The sequence below is a fragment of the Euprymna scolopes genome, chromosome 46 (genome assembly GCF_053919585.1).
Source record: "Euprymna scolopes isolate OS-2025 chromosome 46, ASM5391958v1, whole genome shotgun sequence".
In the NCBI taxonomy this organism is placed as follows: Eukaryota; Metazoa; Mollusca; class Cephalopoda; order Sepiida; family Sepiolidae; genus Euprymna; species Euprymna scolopes.
In genome coordinates, this window is record NC_136527.1 from 73,497,118 (window position 1) to 73,519,202 (window position 22,085).

Here is a 22,085-nt window from a genome sequence, read left to right on the forward strand (position 1 = left end):
GCGAGCTCCATGGATAATTCGTAGATATTACAATTTCTAGATGATATAAAAAGTTTTAAAAAGTTGTGAAGCGAGCAAGCGCTTGTTTGAAAGAAGCCTTTCGTGGACATCGAGGAAAAGCGAACATACATATATACATTTTCGCTTTTATATTTATATATATATATATATATATAAAAGGCAAAATGTGTGTGACCATTTCGTGTATGTCTTGCAAAGGCTTCTTTCGCACATGCTCCTGGGGTCGTTACTGTCGCTTAAAACTGTTTATATACCCCCTATATCATAATATGTAGGATTTGGGAACGCAGGTCGTCTCTAGATTTATTTACATCGAATTTTATGAGATTCTCGCTATTTCGCTCTGTCCCCTGTTTGTCGTGCATTTTAGTATAAATTAAATTAAAACGTTGTTCTCGGCTTTCGCGCTGCTTTCCCCCCCTTCCCCTCCATCATCTGGGGGAAGTGAAAACTAAAAATAACGATCCCACGATGACCTCATTTAGTGTCTTCCTGTCAATCAAACCTCTTTTACTAGCTTTATAAGCCTTAACTTAACACGCTAATCAATTACTCTCACTAGTGGTCGAGACGGTTAAGTAGTTGGTTTGGGTTTCCACCTCCGCGTCAAGGCTTCCGGGTTCAATCCCTCTTCCCGACCAAAACTTTTTTTTCTTTTACACCTTTAAACACCCGGGCAACGTTTTTTTTTATTACTTCACTTATTCTTTAGTTTACCCCCCCCCCATACACAGGTTTATTTATGCCATTTTTTTCCGTTTTGGTTTTTTTTTTTTTTTATACATCGTCTTTTTTATAATATTTAAGCAGGGTTACTAATTACCCCCCCCATACACACACCTACAAACACCCGGGCAACGCCGCGTACCCCCCTAGTATATATATAAAAGACAAAATGTTTGTATGTGTGTTTGTTTGTCTTGCAAAAACTTTCCACGCCAGATCAGTATCATTTTGAAGCTCGACCCTTCGGACGATAAATATCAAATAATTGGCTAAAAACATTAATTCCTTCACCCTCAACGGGTCGCTTTTCTACAGGGAGGGGTAGCAAAAAAAATCGTTCATTCATTCTCCTTTTCTACCACTACAATGACTATGGCATGATGTTGACGTTAGTTTAACCACCTGCTGTGTTTTTTAAACGTGTAATTTCGTCATTTCTTAGTTCTCTGTCTCCTTAGCGTCCGGGTAACATGTCAGACTGTTTTTTTCCGCCTTAGCTTCAAGGCTTCGGGTTCGAGCCTACCTCCCGACCAAAACTTTTTTTTAAATTACTTTGCCCATTTTTGTTTTGATCTACCCCCCCTCCAACACACACACACCTCCAAACACCCGGGCAACGACGGGTACCCTCGCTAGTATTATATAAAAGGAACTGTGTAGTCATTCCCTATGGACTCAAAAACGGCTAGGCTAATTTTTATGTAATTTCACATGAAGGTACTTTATGTGCCTGGCAGTGTTCTTAGATAGGGTTTCTATTGGAATGTAAGATAAGTATCAATAATCGAAATAATCAATTTCTATTTAGTTGTTAAATATACCCATCTCAGACACAATTTTATCAGGGAGGTCATTTATGAATGTTAGAAATAATAAAGGTTCAAGGAGAAGTCCACGGAGAGCAAGATTTACAATGCTATAAGCTATTTTCTATATGTATTTTCAAATGAACTTTAAGCCGGTACTTTTCAGGGAAACCTTTGTCGCACACTTGACAAACGTATGGTTTCTCTCCAGTGTGAGTTCGTCGATGTATTTTTAGGCTTCCGTTTTGTGTAAAAGCTTTGCCGCAAATTTCACACGAAAATGGTTTTACTCCGTTGTGTATTCTGACATGGGTCTCCAGATTTGTCCGTTCGGAAAAACATTTGCCACATACGTGACATGGAAACGGTTTTTCCCCAGTATGTGTTCTCATGTGACTCTTGAGGTTGTTCTTTTCGTTGAAACCTCGGCCACAGACAGCGCAAGAATGGGGCTTCTCACCGGTATGAATCCGTAAGTGAATTTTCAATTGCCCCTTCGTCGAAAGGGCCGTGCCGCATACTCTGCAACAAAACTGGTTCTCCGCCTGATGAGTTCTCATATGCGTCGCCAAGTTACCGTTTTGGGAGAAAGTCTTGCCGCAAAGTTCGCAAGAAAAGTGTTCCTCTGTGCCGTGCGTTTTGAGGTGGTTTTCCAGGTACATCTTTTCCGTGAAGGATTTTCCGCATTTCAGACACAGGAAAAGTTTTTTGCTCAAGTGAGATCGCATGTGGCTTTTCAGTTTAGAGTTTTTGAAGAATCCTCCTATACCGCAGATAGCACACGTGTGATTCTGTGAGTGCGATTTCTGAAATGATACGAAAAGAATCTTGTTATAAAAGAAAGTTATGATGACATTTTTTTTTCAATCATGAAGTATTAAATTTATCAATATAAGAATGTTTTAAATTTTATTTTTATTTACTGTGGACTATTATTCTCATTTTTACCTTGTCTTGTTCCCAACCCAACCATGTTCTTCCATAAGACTGCATTGTCAAAGCCTTCAAACACAACCCCTTGCACACTATGCACAATGCTTTAAGCAAACTACAACATTCTTATTTAATTGGAATTTATCGAGATGAGTATTATTTATTAATTTTTTTTATTTATTGCGGACAATTATCCTTACCTTTTCTTAGTTGTTTCATGACGTTTCGGCCAACTATTCCTCTGGCCTTCATCAGGTGGTAACCGCGACGGAATAGGAACTCTGAATCCCCTAACTGCATTCACTGCAATTACTGCCTTCTGTAGTTGTTGTCATCTCACCACGTTTTGGCCCGGCTTTGGGTAGGACTGAAACCACTATCTTCAGACAATCTTCACCTGAAACTGTAGGGATTCAACGTCTCTATCAACTGCGCCACGGGCCCCGAAGATAGCAGTTTCTCAAAGCGTGCCAGAGGCTTACTTGGCCAAAACGTGGTGAGACCACAACAACTACAGAAGGCAGTAATTGGATGCAGTCAGGAGATTCAGAGTTCCTATTCCGTCGCAGTTACCACCTGACAAAGGCCAGAGGAATAGTTGTCCGAAACATTGTGAAACAACTTAGAAAAGATGAGGATAATAGTCTGCAAAAAATTCCAATTAAATAAGAATGTTGTAGTTTGCTTAAAGCATTGCGCATAGTGTGCAAGAGGTTGTGTTTGAAGGCTTTGACAATGCAGTCTTATGGAAGAACACAGTTGGTTAGGAACAAGAATAATAGCTTTTTACCAACATAATGTATCATACAAGATGGTAGATAACGAACACTATTGGGTATGAGACAAGATAAAAAAAATAATGACAATATTGAAAGATGTCAAAAATTTTAAATTATAAAATACTAGCATTTCGGCCCGGCGTTGCCTAGGTGTTTGGAGGTGTATACTGAGCAAAAAAAAAAGGTCAATTTTTTTTAACTTTGACCCTTATTATGACCCCTTAAAATTTATTGTTTTGGGCTCAAATCAAGTTATTAAATTAGATCCATGTCCAACGAACCTATATCTAAAAGTTCAAGGTTTCAGACCCAAAATTGTCGGCAGAATTTGGTAGAGTTCTCAAAGGTCAACTCGTTGAACTTTGACTCCTTAACAGCCAAATTTCTAGCCGAAAACCGATCACATAGATTTTCCCAAATCTCAGTGCCCTGTATATCAAATTTTGAGTCTATAGACTAAAAATTGACAGAATTATTGTGTAGGGAAATGTACACAGACAGACAGACAGACACACACACAGACACGGTCACTTTTATAGATATATAGATTTTTTTACTAACCATATGAACTTGAAAAAATACATAGATAGCATTGCAAAGGCTGCTGCAAAGAAGATGGGTTCCCTCTATCAAGCTAGAAAACTACTCACACCTGAGAGTATCCTGTACCTTTACAAGGCCACCATTCACCCATGCATGGAATATTGTTGCCACATCTGGGCTGGTGGGTCTATCATTAGTCTCCCCCTCTTAGATAAAGTCAAAAAAAGAGTTGTCAATCTAATCGGTTCCACTTTATCAACTAACCGCCAGCCCCTGTCCCAATCACCACAATGTTGCATCACTGTGCCTGTTTTACAAATATTTTAATGGAATGTGTTCTGATGAACTCGTTTCACTTGTACCCCCTCGGCGTACATATCCCCAACAAACCTGTTAAGCAATAAGATCTCACCCCTTCGCTGTTGTTGTCCCTAAATGCCGGAAAGCTTTCTATTCTAATAGTTTCTTCCCTCGAACAGCTAGACTTTGGAATTCCCTTCCTGCTGCCTGCTTCCCAAGGCTGTACTGATATGCAGAAGTTTAAATGTAACATAAACAAATATCTTGTTAATCTTTACTAGACATGGCCCCAAATAGTAACGATATGCTTTGTAAGGGATGAACATAAGTAAAAGATAAAAAACCATAATGGATCGAGCCAGGATAGTAGTGTGGTGTTATGTTCTCGAACTTTCCAAGGTATATCTCATTTTTAGAAAGATAAAAAAAATATATATATACACTCACTTGGTTGAGGTGTGTTTCTGCAAGAAGTCGCAGGATTCGCAAGATTCTTAATTTAGTTTTTGTCCATCAACCATTACTCTTATGAGCCTATCAGAGAGAAATGATTTAATGATAGAGAGAATATTTCCAGTTATACCGTAGCTGGAAAACTTGTGAAGTAGGCTCTTATGCCATAGCGTGTCGAAGGCCTTTGATATGTCAAGAGCAATTGCCCTAGAAAGGAAGCCTTTGTCAAGAGATTCACTAATCCTGTGAGATATAACTGTTAGCACATCTGTGGTAGATTTTGCAGAACGGACACCATATTGCGTGTCAATAAGAAGGTTATTCTTGCTGAGGAGGTTGACTATTTCTCTATTTAATATGGATTCCAACAACTTACTTATGATACACAAGAGACTTATTGGTCTGTACCGAGAGGGAGATGACTTATCACCTGAGTTCTTAAATACAGGACACACTAATGAGGTTTCGCAGGGTGTTGTTACGTTGTTATTTTTTAATTATTATTACAACATCACTTTAATGTAATTATTATTACTTATTTAATTATTAATTATTATAATTACTTATTTATTTGTAATTAATTATAATAATTTATGTATTATTAATTATAATTACTTATTGTTATAGTTATTATTAATTATTCATTATTAATTAACTATAATTATTTATTAATTTTTAATTAACTATAACTATTTATTTTTAATTATAATTATTTATTATTAATTATTTATTAATTCACTATAATTACTTATTTTTAATTAATTATAATTACTTAATTATTTTTAATTTTTAATTAATTATAATTACTTATTAATTAATTATAATTACTTATCAATTATAATTATTTATTATAATTATTTATTTATTAATTATAATTATTTATTTATTATTAATTACTTAATTTTTATTAATTATAATTATTTATTAATTATAATTACTTAATATTAATTAATTATAATTATTTATTATTAATTAATTATAATTATCTATTTATTATTAATTTATTATAATTACCTATTTATTATTAATTAATTATAATTATTTATTTATTATGCATACTAATATTCATATTCTATTTCTTTGTAATTAATACCTAAGGGAATAAATGTACGAAATATGAGTTACTTCTCTTGCGTAGCAATTAACATATCTATAAAAGTGAAATTGTCCATGTGTCTGTCTGTGTGTCTGCACATTTCACTGCCAAACTACTCCGTCAATTTTCCATGTAAATAAGAAGAATATTAGATAAGTGAAAATGAGATTAGGATAAGACTAGAATCGAACCCTGTAGGCAAGGTTAAAAAATGGAACGTTAGAAATTAAGTCGATTATCCGATTCTTTTAGAAATCTGAATATTAAACATGTCAGTTAAAAGAATGGACAATGCAAATATTGTTTAAAAAAATAGGTGAATATTCTTGTGTTTGTCAGAAGTGTGTTTGGACAAACATATGAAAAGCCATGTGAAATTAGTCACGTTTGAAAACACACCTGACGCCATAGACAAAGGACATTTCTCTATATAGGTCTATGGGTTCGGAGTTGAGTCAGCTAGAGAGAGAGTCAGTTAGAGAGTCAGTTGATCACCCACGACTTGATAGTCAGTTGGAGAGGGGTGTCCCTTAGAGGCGAAGCGTAGATTAGACATGTAGATACAACTTGATTCCTGACGTCATCGACCGGCCGATCAGACAAATAAAGAAGTCATCATTATGTTGTAACTGTTGTCTTGTCTTATTCTTCATCACGAACGAAAGGTAATTGTGTTTATAATCTTATAATGAACACTTTGTAACCCTTCGAAGATTATGTATCTCCCCATCTCTGTGTTAAGAACTTGCTTCATATATCACTCAGTCCGTATTAATATGAAACCTCTAAAAATTGTCACAATCGTCATGATATCTATCTATATATAAAAGTGTGAGTGTCTTTCTGTATACATTTCACTACGCAATAACTCTGTCAATTTACAGACTCGAAATTTGATATACAGGGTATTGATATTTGGGAAAATCTTTGTAATCTATTTTCAGCCAGAAATTTGGCTGTTAAGGGGTCAAAGTTCAACGATTTGACCTTTGAGAACTCTACCAAACTCCTCTGCCAATTTTGGGTCTAAACAATTGAAATTTTAACACCTTAGCAATACAGGTTATTGAGATTTGGGAAAATCTTTGTAATCTGTCGTCATCATGATGTAATATATATAAATTTATATATATAAATGTCATCATTCTATATTGTGATATAAGAACTGTTAATACGAAGTCCACAGTCACTCAGGAGTCCATCCTGGGCCAAAGTGTCTTCCTGATCTACATCAATGATCTCACAAAAAAACATACTTAAATCATTCGTTGACATCTATGCCAATGACACGACTATCTATGGCAACACATCAAAGGCCGTAAATGACAAAGTTCTCTCTGATTCTCTTTCCTCTGATCTTGAGCACGTGGTACAGTGGGGGGAGAGGTGGCTGGTTACTTTTAATGCATCCAAAACCAAACTCCTATCTTTACATCATCAACGCTCTGATCCCCATCTGGCAACAATTGAAATTGATGGCTCTCGTCTTAGGGAGGCTCCATGTTTTGACAAGTTTCTGGGTTTAACCTTTACTCCTGATTTGAAATGAGACGCGTACATCAGGTATGTTGCCAAGGACGCTGGGAAAATGGTAGGATCCTTCTACCGCTCTTGAAGATATCTCACTACTGATGCAATTCTCTATCTGTATAAAAGCCTAATACGTCCAAGAATGGAGTACTGCTGCCACATCTGGGCAGGAGCTGCTAAAAACAGTTTTGGGTCTAAACAATTGAAATTTTAACACCTAGGCAACGCCGGGCACCCATTCATGTCATCACAGTGCGATCTGTTAATACAAAGTCCCCAAGAAATATAAGAACTGTATTAATGTCCGTCATCATCACCATCATCGTTACCTCTGTATTACATGTATGAGCCCCTTTGTCCCCCGTTACTCAACATCCACCGAAGACGCAATGTAAAAAATAAAAAAATAAATAAAAGAAATATGATGTCACTTTTGGTCCGTCTGTGAAATTAAAATATACCTTCTTGGTTTTGTGGCTATGATCCAAGTGTAGTATCTGTTCTGTCTAAAGATAGTATAATGATATCGTGGGGTTTCTGTGCACACCGGGAGTCCATACAATGGAAATATGTCACATACTTCTATAAGGATATTGGAGATAAAACGTAATGATAATAATGCCATACGAGGTATGGAAAGGCCACAAAACAAACACCCGTGCAACGCCAGGCACCCAGGCTAGTTCCATAAGCAAACAAACAAAAAAAAACTGATAGGGGATTAATTAAAAGGAATGTTTAAAAGAATATGGAATTAGCAAGATCTTTTGAAGATGAATGCAATTCCACAACCCATATATAAGAAAGTTGTATTTTCTTTTTAAATAAATAGAAAAGAAGAGTTTTTAATATGAATAGCAATAAACAAAAAAAACACAAATTTACAGGAGTATGATGATTACAACGTCTTGTCAGACGAGTGCCACTCCCTCAGACACGAGCCCAAAAATGACTTCCATCGCCACAGCACCATTTAATAGACAAATGCGTGAGGGAGTATCTATACACAGATGATTAAGGGGTCATATAGGGGTCAAAGTTTTAAAAAATTAACCATTTTTTTTTTTTTTTTGCTTTTTTTGCACAGCATACACCTCCAAACACCCGAGCAACGCCGGGCACCCCTGCTAGTAAATAATAAAAAAAAAATTCATAGATATCGTACGTGTGTCACGGTTTCCAGATTATAAATTATTCAATCGGGAGATCCTATTTATTAAAAAAGGCGGATAGAAGGCAATAACATACTATGAACATTAAATTTGTATATACATACGCTCATTTTATGTTAGCACCTTATATATATATATTTTTTTTTTTTTCATAAATACCCAATCACCGAAGATGCAATGTAAAAAATATGTCACTTTTGGGCCATCTGTGAAATTAAAATATACCTTCTTGGTCTTCTTTATCTCATTAGTATGCCCTGTATTCAGGTGATCGCTCATCCCGCTCTCAGTACAGGCCAATAAGTCTCCTGTGCGTCATGAGTAAGTTGCTGGAATCTGTGTTAAATAAAGCCGTTTTCAGGACTGCCAGCAACCATTGTAAGAAAGTAATAAAGAACGCAAGAGAGTTGTATGCTCAATCTGTTAAGTCCAAAGTAGCTGAGCAGCGGCTTGGTTCCCAAATAGCAAACAGAATCCTGAACAGAAGCGTGTGCTCTATCCCAACTATTATCAATGGACTTGAGGTAATCTCGTCAGCATCAGACAAAGCCAAACTCTTTGTCAAGAACTTTGCAGCTAATTCTACCCTTTGCGATCAAGGCTGTCAACCCCCAATATTTCCTCCTGTATCAGAAAACACGCTATGTGATATACCTATATCTGTACGTGATGTTGCCAAGCTAATCAAAACCCTTGATTCCAGTAAAGCAACTGGCCCTGACGGTATTCCAATTATAGTACTCAAAAAACTTCAACCTGAACTAGCGCCCATACTTACAAAACTGTTTAAACGTTGTCTTAAGGAGAATAGTTTCCCATCTCCCTGGAAAACCTCATCAGTATGCCCTGTATTTAAGAATTCAGGTGATCGCTCATCCCCCTCTCAGTACAGGCCAATAAGTCTCCTGTGCATCATGAGTAAGTTGCTGGAATCTGTGTTGAATACAGAAGTAATCAACCATCTCAGCAAAAATAACCTTCTTAGTGACACTCAATATGGTTTCCGTTCTGCTAGATCTACAGCAGATGTGCTTACAGTTATATCTCATAGGATTAGCGAATCTCTCGACGGAGGCAACCTTTCTAGGACAATTGCTCTTGACATATCAAAGGCCTTTGATAGAGTATGGCATAAACGTTTACTTCATAAGATGTACAGTTATGGTATAGCTGGAAATGTCTTAATTATTAAATCATTTCTTTCTGATAGATTCGTAAGAGTAGTAGTTGATGGGCAAAAATCAGAAACTCACAGTATTAATGCTGGTGTCCCTCAGGGCTCCATCCTGGGCCCAACTCTTTTCCTGATCTACATTAATGATCTTCCAAATCACATTCTTACATTTGTAGACATTTATGCTGATGACATTACCATCTATGGTAGCACATCTAAGATAGTAAACGACCAAGTTCTCTCCGATTCTCTCTCCTCTGGTCTTCAGCATGTGGTACAATGGGGAAAGGAGTGGCTGGTTACTTTTAATGCGTCTAAAATCAAGCTTCTCTCTTTACATCAAGGTTCTGATCCCCATCTGGCATCAATTGAAATGAATAGCTCTCGTCTTCAGGAAGCCTCAAGTTTTGACAAGCTTCTTGGCTTGACCATTACTCCTGATCTTAAATGGAAAAGGTACATCAAATCTGTTGCCAAGGCCGCTGGAAAAATGGTCAGATCCTTCTATCGATCCAGTAGATATCTCACTGCTGATGCAATTCTCTATCTATATAAGAGCCAGGTACGTCCAAGGATGTAAAACTGTTGCCACATCTGGGCAGGAACTGCTAGAAAGGACTTGTCCTGCCTTGATAGAGTTCAAAATAGACTTCGTAGCTTCGTAGGAGATATCCTTTTCTCTTCCCTGCAACCTCTGTCTCACAGAAGAGATGTTGCGAGTTTGTCTCTGCTGTATCGTTGTTTTCATGGAAAGTATTCGACTGAGCTTCAGTCTATGGTCCCCCTTGCTAAACTTTCACAAGAAACACTCGTCTAGCTGTAAACACTATCAATAATTCCCCCCACTCTTAATCTGTGCCTAAACCTAAACGTAGATTCCATGAACAAAGCTTCTTTCTTAGAACTGGATCCCTGTGGAATTGTCTTCCATTTTTCTGCTTTCCAGTTGACTACAATATGGTTATCTTCAAGTCTAATGTAAACAAGTTCTTGATGAGCCGTTTCACTTGTTAAGAAATTTACCGAATTTCCATTACTAACGATTACTATATTGTCCAATTTCTACTGTACACTCTTTAACCCTTATCCTCGAGTGGCCTCTTGTCCTTGATAAGAGGTAGAAAGTTATTATATTCTTCTAGACCTTTTGCCTCTCAGTTTTTCATCTGCTAAAATTTTAATCTCGTTAGTGACAATAAAATAAACCATTCAGTCAAGTGCTGCTTGTTATGGATTTAGCTGAATACGATATTAAAAATCACTTTACTGGAACTTATGCACTTATGTTACGGGGCTCGCGAGTGTTTTGTAACTATTTTGTACTCTCACCTGACAATTTAATAACCAAAAAAGATATTGTAAAACTTGAATTTAACTTGAAAATACTATTAAAAAAAAAAAAAAAAAATAGCACGGTAACATAAATGCATAAGCACCACTTTATTTTACATATTTCTTTTCCAAAGGACCGTTTGAATAAATTCACAATGATTTAAATTTCTAATCATATAAAAATCATTTTATTTTCAGTTGTGTGCATTTATATTACCGGACTGGCAGATGTTTTGTAAGTATTCTGTACTTTCACCTAACAATTTGATAAAACAAAATAGATATTGGTGGACGCCCCCCCCCATTTTAATTTTTTTTCTTTTCATTTCTTTTTACTTTTTTTTTTTTTTTTTTTTACACAGGCATCACCATTTATCAAGGCCAAGAGGCCACTCAAGGATAAGGGTTATAGGTGTACATTAGTCAATGGAGGCTGCCACTCTCCCCATGTTGCTTTTGATAGTGTGTGCAATCTGTTCAGCTCTGATCTCCAAAGTCAGTGTCTTTTTTTTTCTTTTTTTTTTTTTACATAGGCATCACCACTTATCAAGGCCAAGAGTGTACAGTAATCAAAAGGACAATATAGTAATCGTTAGTAATGGAAATTTGGTAAATTTGTTAACTTAAGTGGAACAGCTCATCAAAAACTTGTTTACGTTAGACTTGAAGACGACCATATTGTAGTCAGCTGGAAAGCAGGAAAACAGAAGACAATTCCACAGGCGTGCAGTTCTAAGAAAGAAGCTTTGTTCCTGGGATCTACGTTTAGGTTTTGGCACAGATAAAGAGTGGGTGAAATTATTGATAGTGTTTTCTGCTAGACGGGTGTTTCTTGTGAAAGTTTGGCGAAGGGGGGGGACCATAGATTGGAGCTCAGCCGAGCACTTGCCATGAAAATGACAATAAAGCAGAGATAAACTCGCAACATCTCTTCTATAAGAAAGAAGTTGCAGGGAAGAGAAAAGGGACATCCCCCACAAGGCTACAAAGTCTATTTTGAATTCTATCAAGGCAGGATAAGTCCTTTCTAGCAGCTCCTGCCCAGATGTGGCAACAGTACTCCATCCTTGGACGTACCTGGCTTTTATATAGATAGAGAATTGCGTCGCTGGAAAGTAGGGGTCATTTCAAAACAAAAGGAAGAGAAGAAAGAGAACTCGGCTTGTTGTATAACAAAAGCAAGATAATTATTCAGGGGTAGTTACAAATTCTGACCGTTTCTGACTTCAGATACAAATACTCAGGGACTGGTGGCTTTTGTTAGTAAAGTCGGGGTGACAAACCCTAAGTCTGGGGTGGGGTGGGGGGGAGGTCTGTCTCTTCACAGTGTGGACTCAGTTGCTTTGTTTTGTTTTTTTTTGTTTTTTTTTATTACATTTTCACCCCAAACAAGGCACATTGCCACTTTGGTGTAGGGGGCTACTATCAGGGGCAGCAACTACTGGGGCACTATGTTGGGATTTGGGCAGCAAGATGTTGGTTCATGTTACACTTGAACTTCTGCATGTCAGTACAGTTTGGGAAGCAGGGACCTGGAATGGAATTCCAGAGTCTAGCGGTTCTGGGGAAGAAACTACTGGAGTAGAAAGATCTTTTAAATCTAGGGATCTCTACTGCGTGGGGGTGGGATTTAGCTGCCTGCCGGGTTTGTCGAGGGCGTCTACGTCGTGGGGGCACAAGTGTTTGCAATTCGTCAGAGCATTCACCATTAAAATACTTGTAGAACAGGCAGAGGGATGCAACGTTTCGTCGATGGGACAGAGGCTGAAGCTTAGATGCCAGTTCAGGGCCTATCAGATTGGCGACTCTCTTTTGAACCTTGTCTAGGAGCGAGAGACTAGCAGCAGATGCACCAACCCAAATGTGACAACAATACTCCATACATTGGCGAATGGTGGCCTTATAGAGGTACAGGATACTTTCAGGTGTCAGTAGTTTTCTAGCACGGTAGAGAGAGCCTACCTTTTTCGCAGCGGCCCTGGCAATGTTTTCAATATAATTGTTCCAACATTTATTTGTTCTATATTTGTTTTGTGACAACTTAAACCGTTGCAATGTTAAGATGGTTCTTATTGAACTTGTGTATTTGTTTTATTTTTGGGTTTGTTTTACTGTACACGGATTCGAAAAAGTTGTCAAAAGGCAAATATATAACAAATGTTATCAAAGGCAAGATAAGTTACTTTTCTAACCAACTAGATATGTTTTTACTGTTCATATTTAATGTAACATGTTTATTCAGCTTGAAAAACATACAGTGTTTACCGACGTATTGGAAAATTTAAAATGGCGGTCGACTCTCTCTCGGAGACGGTAAGTTTGGGAAAAGGAGTGATAAATAAAAAAAGTCAAAATACTGTTATAAACCCGCCGAATATATGTCAGTCTATGTCACGGTAACATATATTGAGCGAGTTTCTAACAGTATTCTGTCTGTTTCTTTTTTATTTATAACTCATTTTCCCAAACGTTTTTATTTATTTTTTATTTTTACATAGGCATCACCACTTATGAAGGCCGATAGACCACTCAAGGATATGGGTTAAAGAGTGTAGAGTAGTCAAAAGGACAATATAGTAATCGATAGTAATGGAAGTTCGGTAAATTTGTTAACTTAAGTGGAACGGCTCATCAGAAACTTGTTCATGTTGGACTTGAAGACAACCATATCATAAACAGCTGGAAAGCAGGAAAACAGAAGACAATTCCACAGGCGTGCAGTTCTAAGAAAGAAGCTTTGATCATGGAATCTATGTTTAGGTTTAGGCACAGATAAAGAGTGGGGAAAATTATTGATAATGTTTTCAGCTAGTCTAGTGTTTCTTGTGAAAGTTTGGCGAGGGGGGACCATAGATTGAAGCTCAGTTGAACACTTTCCATGAAAATAACGATACAGCAGAGACAAACTCGCAACATCTCTTCTGTGAGATAGAGGTTGCAGCAAAGAGAAAAGGACATCTCCCACCAGGCCACGAAGTCTATTTTGAACCGTATCAAGGCAGGACAAGTCTTTTCTAGCAGCTCCTACCCATATGTGGCAACAGTATTCCATCCTTGGACGTATCTGGCTCTTATATAGATAGAGAATTGCATCAGAAGTGAGATATCTACTGGATCGATAGAAGGATCCGACCATTTTTCCAGTGGCCTTGGCAACAGATTTGATGTACGTATTCCATTTAAGATCAGGAGTAAAGGTCAAGCCCAGAAGCCTGTCAAAACTTGAGACCTCCCCAAGACGAGAGCCATTCATTTTAATTGATGCCAAATGGGGATCAGAACGTTGATGATGTAAAGATAGAAGCTTGGTTTTAGATGCATTAAGAGTAACCAGCCACTCCTTTCCCCATTGTACAACGTGATCAAGATCAGAGGAGAGAGAATCAGAGAGAACTTGGTCGTTTACTATCTTAGATGTGCTACCATAGATGGTAGTGTCGTCAGCAAAAATGTCTACAAACATTGTATGTTTTTCGAGCTGAATAAACATGTTACATTAAATAAAGTTTTTTAGATTAGGTCCACCTCCACAATTTTCTTTTAAATGACAACTTTTCTGGGTTTTCGATTATGCTGAATACGAAAATCGCATTGAAACTTTGCAGAAATAATTAGTTATCGAGATATAAAAAGTTGCTTTATGCATCGTATTCATTTGTGGCCATCTTTTTTACGCGCATGCAGTAGATGAGTAAATTTGTTCATGGCACGCGCACGCGCATAACAAAGATGGTCGCCAAAGAATACAATGCATAAAACAACTTTTTATATCTCGATAACTAATTATTTCTGGACAATTTCAATGCGATTTTCGTATTCAGCATAGTCAAAAACCTATTTAAAAGAAAATTGTGGAGGTGGTAGACCTAATCTGAAAATTTACCCTAAATATTTTGGGAGCTAAACTTCACACAAGCACACAATATATATATGAAATGCGTCGGCTTAAACATCACCTATTTATTTACACCAGCACACAATATCAATGACGTGAAAAATACAAATGTTTATATTTTTTTACGCATTACGCATTTTTTCAATTTAGTTTTTGGTACTAAATGCATTTATTGATCCGTGCTGAAATAATAACGTTAACATGGGGAGGGTATTTTGTACCTATTCTATACTTTAACCTTACAATTGAAAAAAAATAAAATAAAATTTTAACTTGGAAATACGATTTTTAAAAAATAGCGCGGATCAGTAAGTGCATTAGCACCTAGTTTTTATTTTACCGATAAAACTGAGTTATGTCACGGTAACATATATTGAGCGAGTTTCTAACAGTATTTTGCATAGTTTTTTTTATTTTTAACTCTTTTTCCTAAACTTACCGTGTTCAACAGAAAGTCCTCCGCAATTTTTAACTTTCCAATACACCGATAAACACTATGTTTTTCGAGCCGAATAAACATGTTACATTAAATAAAAACACTAAAAAAAAAATATCCAGATACGCTACAACAGAACACCGACCACTCTAATTTGTTTTCTGGAGGTAATTGAGGTTGCTGACAACGAATCTGATAGTCAAACTTGGGGCAAATTTACCGTTTGCATGGTATTAACCCCTGAACCCACCAACTACTTTCCACCATTTTGCAGCTTCTGTTTACGCTACGGGGGGGGGGGGACACCACACACACACACACCCGCTCGTGCCCCCAATGTAAACAGTAAAATTTTCGAAAAATTTTAAATGGTGTTCTAATTGGTAAATGTCGGTGCGTTACTTATGGAAAAACGGTTGACTAAACTGCAGAAGCACCTATTAAGCCACATAAGTTCTATAATTGAATCCTCCTCCCACAAAAAAAGAACGAAAAACATAAAAATATTTGGTGCTTATGTTTTTGTAAACCGCATTAAAAACTACGCGAGACAAAAAAAGGGTCCCCCAATTTGTTGTACTTTTCTTTAATTGTAAGTCATTAAAAAAATGTCAGTCCGTAATTCTTTGATTGGTACGCCATGTGAGAAGTCAGTTTGCTTGGTGAAGCCGTCATTCATGATGCAGCGCGCGCGTAGCGTAAACGGAAGCTGCAAAATGGTAGAAAGTAGTTCGTGGGTTCAGGGGTTAATACCATGCAAACGGTAAATTTGCCCCAAGTTTGACTATCAGATTCGTTGTCAGCGACCTCAATTACCTCCAGAAAACAAATTAGAGTGGTCGGTGTTCTGTTGTAGCGTATCTGGATATTTACCAAAAAAGTATCTAGTTAGGTAGAAAAGTAACTTCGTTTTGTTTTTGTTTATTTTTATTCCAAATCGATTTTTGGGTTTGTATTACTGTACACATAGATTCGAAAAAGTTGTAAAAAAACAAATATATAACAAATAAATGTTATCAAAGGCAAGATAAGTTACTTTTCTACCTAACTGGATATATTTTTTGTGTTTTTATTCAATGTAGCATGTTTATTCAGCTCGAAAAACATGCAGTGTTTACCGATGTATTGGAAAATTCAAAATGGCGCCCGATTCTCTCTTTAACACGGTAAGTTTGGGAAAAGGTGTTATAAATAATAAACTAGACAAAATACTATTAAAAAAAAAACACCGAATATATGTCAACTTATGTCATGGTAACATATATTGAGCGAGTTTCTAACAGTATTTTGTCTAGTTTATTATTTATAATTATTGTTATAACACCTTTTCCCAAACTTACCGTGTTAAAGAGAGAGTCGGGCGCCATTTTGAATTTTCCAATACATCGGTAAACACTGTATGTTTTTCGAGCTGAATAAACATGTTACATTGAATAAAAACACAAAAAATATATCCAGTTTGGTAGAAAAGTAACTTATCTTGCCTTTGATAACATTTATTTGTTATATATTTGTTTTTTGACAACTTTTTCGAATCTATGTGTACAGTAATACAACCCTTATATTTGTTTAGGCAAACAATCTCATCCTTTACGGGCAAAAGTCGGTTGGACTTCGGTAAAAACATCATACAATTAAAAATGTACTTCGTAAAACAACAAAAACAAAAAAGAAACAAAAGTTAAGTTTCCGATACTATTTCAAAACTTGTTTTGTAAATAAAGAAATATTTCAGCAAGCTTACCATTGAATCTATTTTTCGCGTGCGTATATATATATATATATATATATATATATATATATATATATATATATATATATATATATAATATGCCTAATTCGTCTCCATTTAATTTCTTTTTCTGTTAGTGGCTGTCTTTAAAAAAAATATATTTATTTTTTTTACTTAAGAATTCGTATAATTTACTAATTAGAAACCGGAAGCGGTGTCTTTTGAAATTTATCCCCAATAAATAAAAACACCGAACGCAAGCATATCAGAACTATTTGAAAATGTATAAAATAAAATACGCAAATACGAAAGCCAAATCACAACGTAATATTAGGAAAATAAACAAATATTTTACTTGTTTGAAATTTATCACAAATATATTTCGGAGGTATACTCCATCTTCAGTTTGTTGTTTTGTTTCTTTTTTTCTTCTTCTTCCTTGCCATGTTGTAAATTTGGAGCAAGAAGTCTGTTTGTATAGACCCGCGCGTTGTATCTGGCGGTTGTATTTTGAAATGTTTGAACTGTGCGTAGGTAACGCGAGAATAACGTCAAGAATGAGAGTTCAATAGAAATGTTTTAATTTGAATAAAAGAAAATACGCATCAAGTTGAAACGCACTTGATGCCTATTCTCATTCTTGACGTTATTTGAAATGTGTATTTTTAAAATTTATTTAAAACTAACTTTACTTACACGATGTTACCCGGGAGTTTTTCTGCTGTATTGGTTGTTATAACTGACAAAGTGGATACAAATATTAGCTTGAGAGGAATATTTTATTTTCTTAGTTTTTACATACTTTTAGAATTCTGTGTCTGCTCTTTGCAGGACACGTGTGACAACGTAGAAACCTGGAGGGAGACTGACTGACCAATCCTTTTTAGGTCAATCATCGGTCAGAGAGAGAGAGAGAGAGAGAGAGTGGGGGGGGTTGAGCAAGCAGCAACAGCAGAAGAGAAAAGGGAATAGATTTTTGGGTATCTTGGTTAGTTGAGTTCTTTTAGAGAAAGAGAGGATTAAAGAAACAATGTCTTTTCTGCATGGTAGTAGTATGTGGCCTGAGGTCACTTAGGTTCACTCCTACACTGCTTTCATTTTTGTTTCGCAGGCTTTTGAAAGGGTATGGCACGATGGTCTTCTAAGGAAAATTAGATCATATGGAATCACTGGAAGAATTCATAATGTAATTAAATCCTTCTTAAGTAATAGAAAAATCAAAGTTGTCCTCGACAGTCGTACATCCAAACAATATGACATAAATGCGGGAGTACCTCAGGGGTCTATCCTTGGACCTCTATTATTCCTGATATTCATAAACGACCTCCCTGATAAAATTGTTTCGGAGATGGGTATATTTGCCGATGACACCACTCTCTATAACAGATATGAGGGGAAAACAAATGAACACATATCCAAGGAAATGGCAGAAACACTAGAGGATGACCTCCAATCCATAGTGGAATGGGGACAAAAATGGTTGGTCACATTCAATGCTGCTAAGACTAAGCTTGTTTCCTTCAATAACTACAAGAAACCTTCTCTACCACCAATAGCAATGGCCAAGAACACATTGCCTGAAAGTACTTCTTTTAAACTCCTCGGCCTAACGTTTACAGGGAATATGAACTGGAATAGATACATTGAGAGCATTGCCAAGGCTGCTGCAAGGAAGGTTGGCTCCCTCTACCGTGCTAGAAAACTACTTACGCCTGACAGTATCCTATACCTCTATAAGGCAACCATTCGCCCATGTATGGAGTACTGTTGTCACATCTGGGCTGGTGCATCTGCTGCTTGTCTCTCGCTCCTGGACAGGGTTCAAAAGAGAGTCGCCAACCTGATAGGTCCTGAACTGTCATCTAGGCTTCAGCCTCTGTCCCATCGACGAGATGTTGCATCCCTCTGCCTGTTCTACAAATACTTTAATGGTGAATGCTCTGATGAACTGCAAACACTTGTACCTCCCCGACGTAACTACCCCCCGACAAACCCGACAAGCTACTAAGTCTCATCCCTTTACAGTAGAGATCCCTAGGTGCAAGAAAGCCTTTTACTCCAATAGTTTCTTCCTCAGAACTGCGGGTCTTTGGAACTCCCTTCCGGGATTCTGCTTTCCCAACTGCAATGATATGCAGAAGTTCAAGTGTAATGTTAACAAACATCTTTCTACTCATCTCCCTTCATAATGACCCCGCTAATTAAGTCCCTGATAGTAGCCCCCTGCTTCAAAGTGGCACTGTGCCTTGTTTGGGGTGAAAATTGAATAAAAAAAAAAAAAAAAATTAAAAAAAATATAGATGCGGACAGTAAGCCAAACCAACCTCTAAAAAAAAAATGAGGTAGTATTTATTTCTTTCCCATCGCTATAGATGTGATGCTACAGTTGAAAAGCAGCATCGAAAAATCAGCATCCCATAGGAGGAGCCCTATGACTCTTCAAAAGATGCCTGTGTAGCTCCGTCAGCATTCCTCGGCTGAGGTGCCTCAGGCGATTAGCAATAAACTAATTAGCCCCAATGCATTCCAATTAGAGTGCTCAAAAAGTTTTAACCAGAACTAGCCCCCATACTTACAAAGCTGTTTAAACTTATTTTATATTAGGTTAGTGAATCGGAAAAGTCAGACGAGTCGCACGACAATGGTCAGTCTACACAGGTATGAACGCTCCTTTCTTAGAACTGCCTGCCTATGGAACACTGTTCTGCTGGATTGCTTCTTGTCCAACTACAATATCGTTGCCTTTAAGTCCTATATAAGCAAGTTTGGAAAAGTCTGACAATGTTCACTCTACACAGGTCTGCCCACTCCCCACCCCCAGCAACCTGCTTTTATGGTGCCCAGGCGCATCTCAAAACCACGTGTGAGACATGATTTTTCAAGAACTCTGTGAGACCGTGGGCATTAAAAGACCACGGTCACCATCTTGAATATTTTCGTTTTTCCTTCTCAACCTGCAGGTCAGACAGCCACAAGCACGTTTTTGCGATAAGCCTTCTCTATTTACCTCATACTCCCCTTGATCTCATGATCACAGCAATAGCACGAAGGTGGCGGTTACCTCTACTGGGTGCTTCTTCGAAGGGGAGGGGATGACACACGCCTCATCTTCGCTTACACTCTCATCTGTGGTTTGTGGGTCGAAAAAAAACTGCATCCCCTGCGAGGCCACTGATATCCGAGTCACTTTCGGATAGAGCTGGCGTGAACCAGAACGATGCCTCACTGGTCTCCAACTCTGATTCACTCATGTTGTCCAGGGGTGGTCACAACTGTGTTGCCAGCCGCAAGTCCCTAACATGGCAGGACACGTGGCATCGACTCAATCTGAATCCGTACACTTGTTTTTAATCCAGATGACATCCCCTTTCTTCCGGTTGTTTCCAGTTTCGGTTGGTCTCCATGCCTTTTACCCTGATGTGGTACCTGTACAATGTGTCGGCCAGCGCCATGGAGGATGAGATATCATCCTTCGGGATCATGGTGTACAGGTAGACCACTTCAGACACCATGCGGCCCGTTCTGGTTGTGACGGTCTTGATAGTCCAGTGGTTCTGATTTAGGCACAGATAAAGAGAGGGGGGGAATTATTGATAGTGTTTTCAGCTAGACGAGTGTTTTTCATGAAAGTTTGGCGAGGGAGGACCATAGATTGAAGCTCAGTCGAGCACTTGCCATGAAAATAGCGATAAAGCAGAAACAAATTCGCAACATCTCTTCTATGAGATAGAGGTTGCAGGGAAGAGAAAAGGACATCTCCTACGAGGCTACGAAGTCTATTTTGAACTCTATCAAGGCACGACAAGTCCTTTCTAGCAGCTCCTGCCCAGATGTGGCAACAGTATTCCATCCTTGGACGTACCTGGCTCTTATATAGATAGAGAATTGCATCAGCAGTGAGATATCTACTAGATCGATAGAAGGATCCCACTATCATGTGAAAACATTATTACATATTACGTGTCATATCGAAATTAGTATAAATATAAAAAAACTAGGTTTGTTTTATATTTATTGGTTGCACATGGTAAGGTTGGGAAAATGAGTTGAAAATAAAAAACTATACAAAATACTGTTAGAAACTCACTCAATATATCTTACCGTGACATAGGCGGACATATATTCGGTGGGTTTCTAACAGTATTTTGTATAATATTTTTGGTTGAACTCATTATCCCAAACTTACCATGTTCAACACAGAGTCCACCGCCATTTTTCTTTTTCAAATACATCGGTAAACACTGTATGTTTTTCGAGCTGATTAAGCATGTTACATTAAATAAAAACACTAAAAAATTATTCAGTTAGGTAGAAAAGTAACTCATCTTGCTTTTGATAACATTTATTTGTTATATATTTGTTTTTGACAATTTTTTTCGAATCTATGTGTATAGTTATACAAACAAGTAAAAAAAGAATTTGTCGAATTTTTTTTTTTTTTTTATATTATATTTTCACCCCAAACAAGGCACATTGCCACTTTGGTGTAGGGGGCTACTATCAGGGACATGAGCATCAGGGGTGCTGTGTAGGGAGTTGGGCAGTAAGATGTCGGTTCACGTTACACTTTAACTTCTGCATGTCAGTACAGTTGGGGAAGCAGGGACCCGGCAGGGAATTCCGAAGTCTAGCTGTCCTGGGGAAGAAACTACTAGAGTAGAAGGCTCTCTTACATCCAGGGATCTCTACTGTGAAGGGGTGGGATTTAGCTGCTTGTCGGGTTTGTCGGGGGTATTTACGTCGAGGGGGCACAAGTGCTTGCAGTTCGTCAGAGCATTCACCATTAAAGTACTTGTAGAAAAGAATTATCAAGTTTTATGGTATGCTTTAACGTGGAAGAATTGTATGACCATTTCAGTATGACAAACTGATTTATCTCTCTTGACGTAAATTTTAAAAACAAAAAGTAATTTTGTATTATTATTTTTTGTTGTTGTTAAACATCTTCTATTAGATAATTTTTCATAATTTTTGGTTGGTTGGTTGGTTGGTTGTTTTTGTTTTATGGCATATCAACCTTTTTCAGGTTATTTAATGCCGAATCTAGTTATTTTGAGGAACGATTTTTAATGGAGTATATTTGACTTTTTTAAGTCAGATTCTATTTAACTCATAGTTGGGACCCTAACAGGTACTACCACTCCGGGTCAGAGTGGA

The 22,085-nt window shown here is 37.3% G+C and overlaps 1 protein-coding gene across 1 annotated transcript; it reads right to left on the reverse strand.

Annotated features, from left to right (window-relative positions):
* Positions 1 to 672: 672 nt before the first annotated feature.
* On the reverse strand, positions 673 to 17,423 carry LOC145270175 (uncharacterized). The gene is made up of 2 exons (XM_080125801.1): positions 17,284 to 17,423; positions 673 to 2,359 (listed from the first exon to the last, which is right to left on the reverse strand). The coding sequence occupies exon 2, from the start codon at positions 2,279 to 2,281 to the stop codon at positions 1,664 to 1,666; it is 618 nt and encodes a 205-aa protein (XP_079981927.1). The 5' UTR covers positions 2,282 to 2,359; positions 17,284 to 17,423; the 3' UTR covers positions 673 to 1,663.
* Positions 17,424 to 22,085: the final 4,662 nt, after the last annotated feature.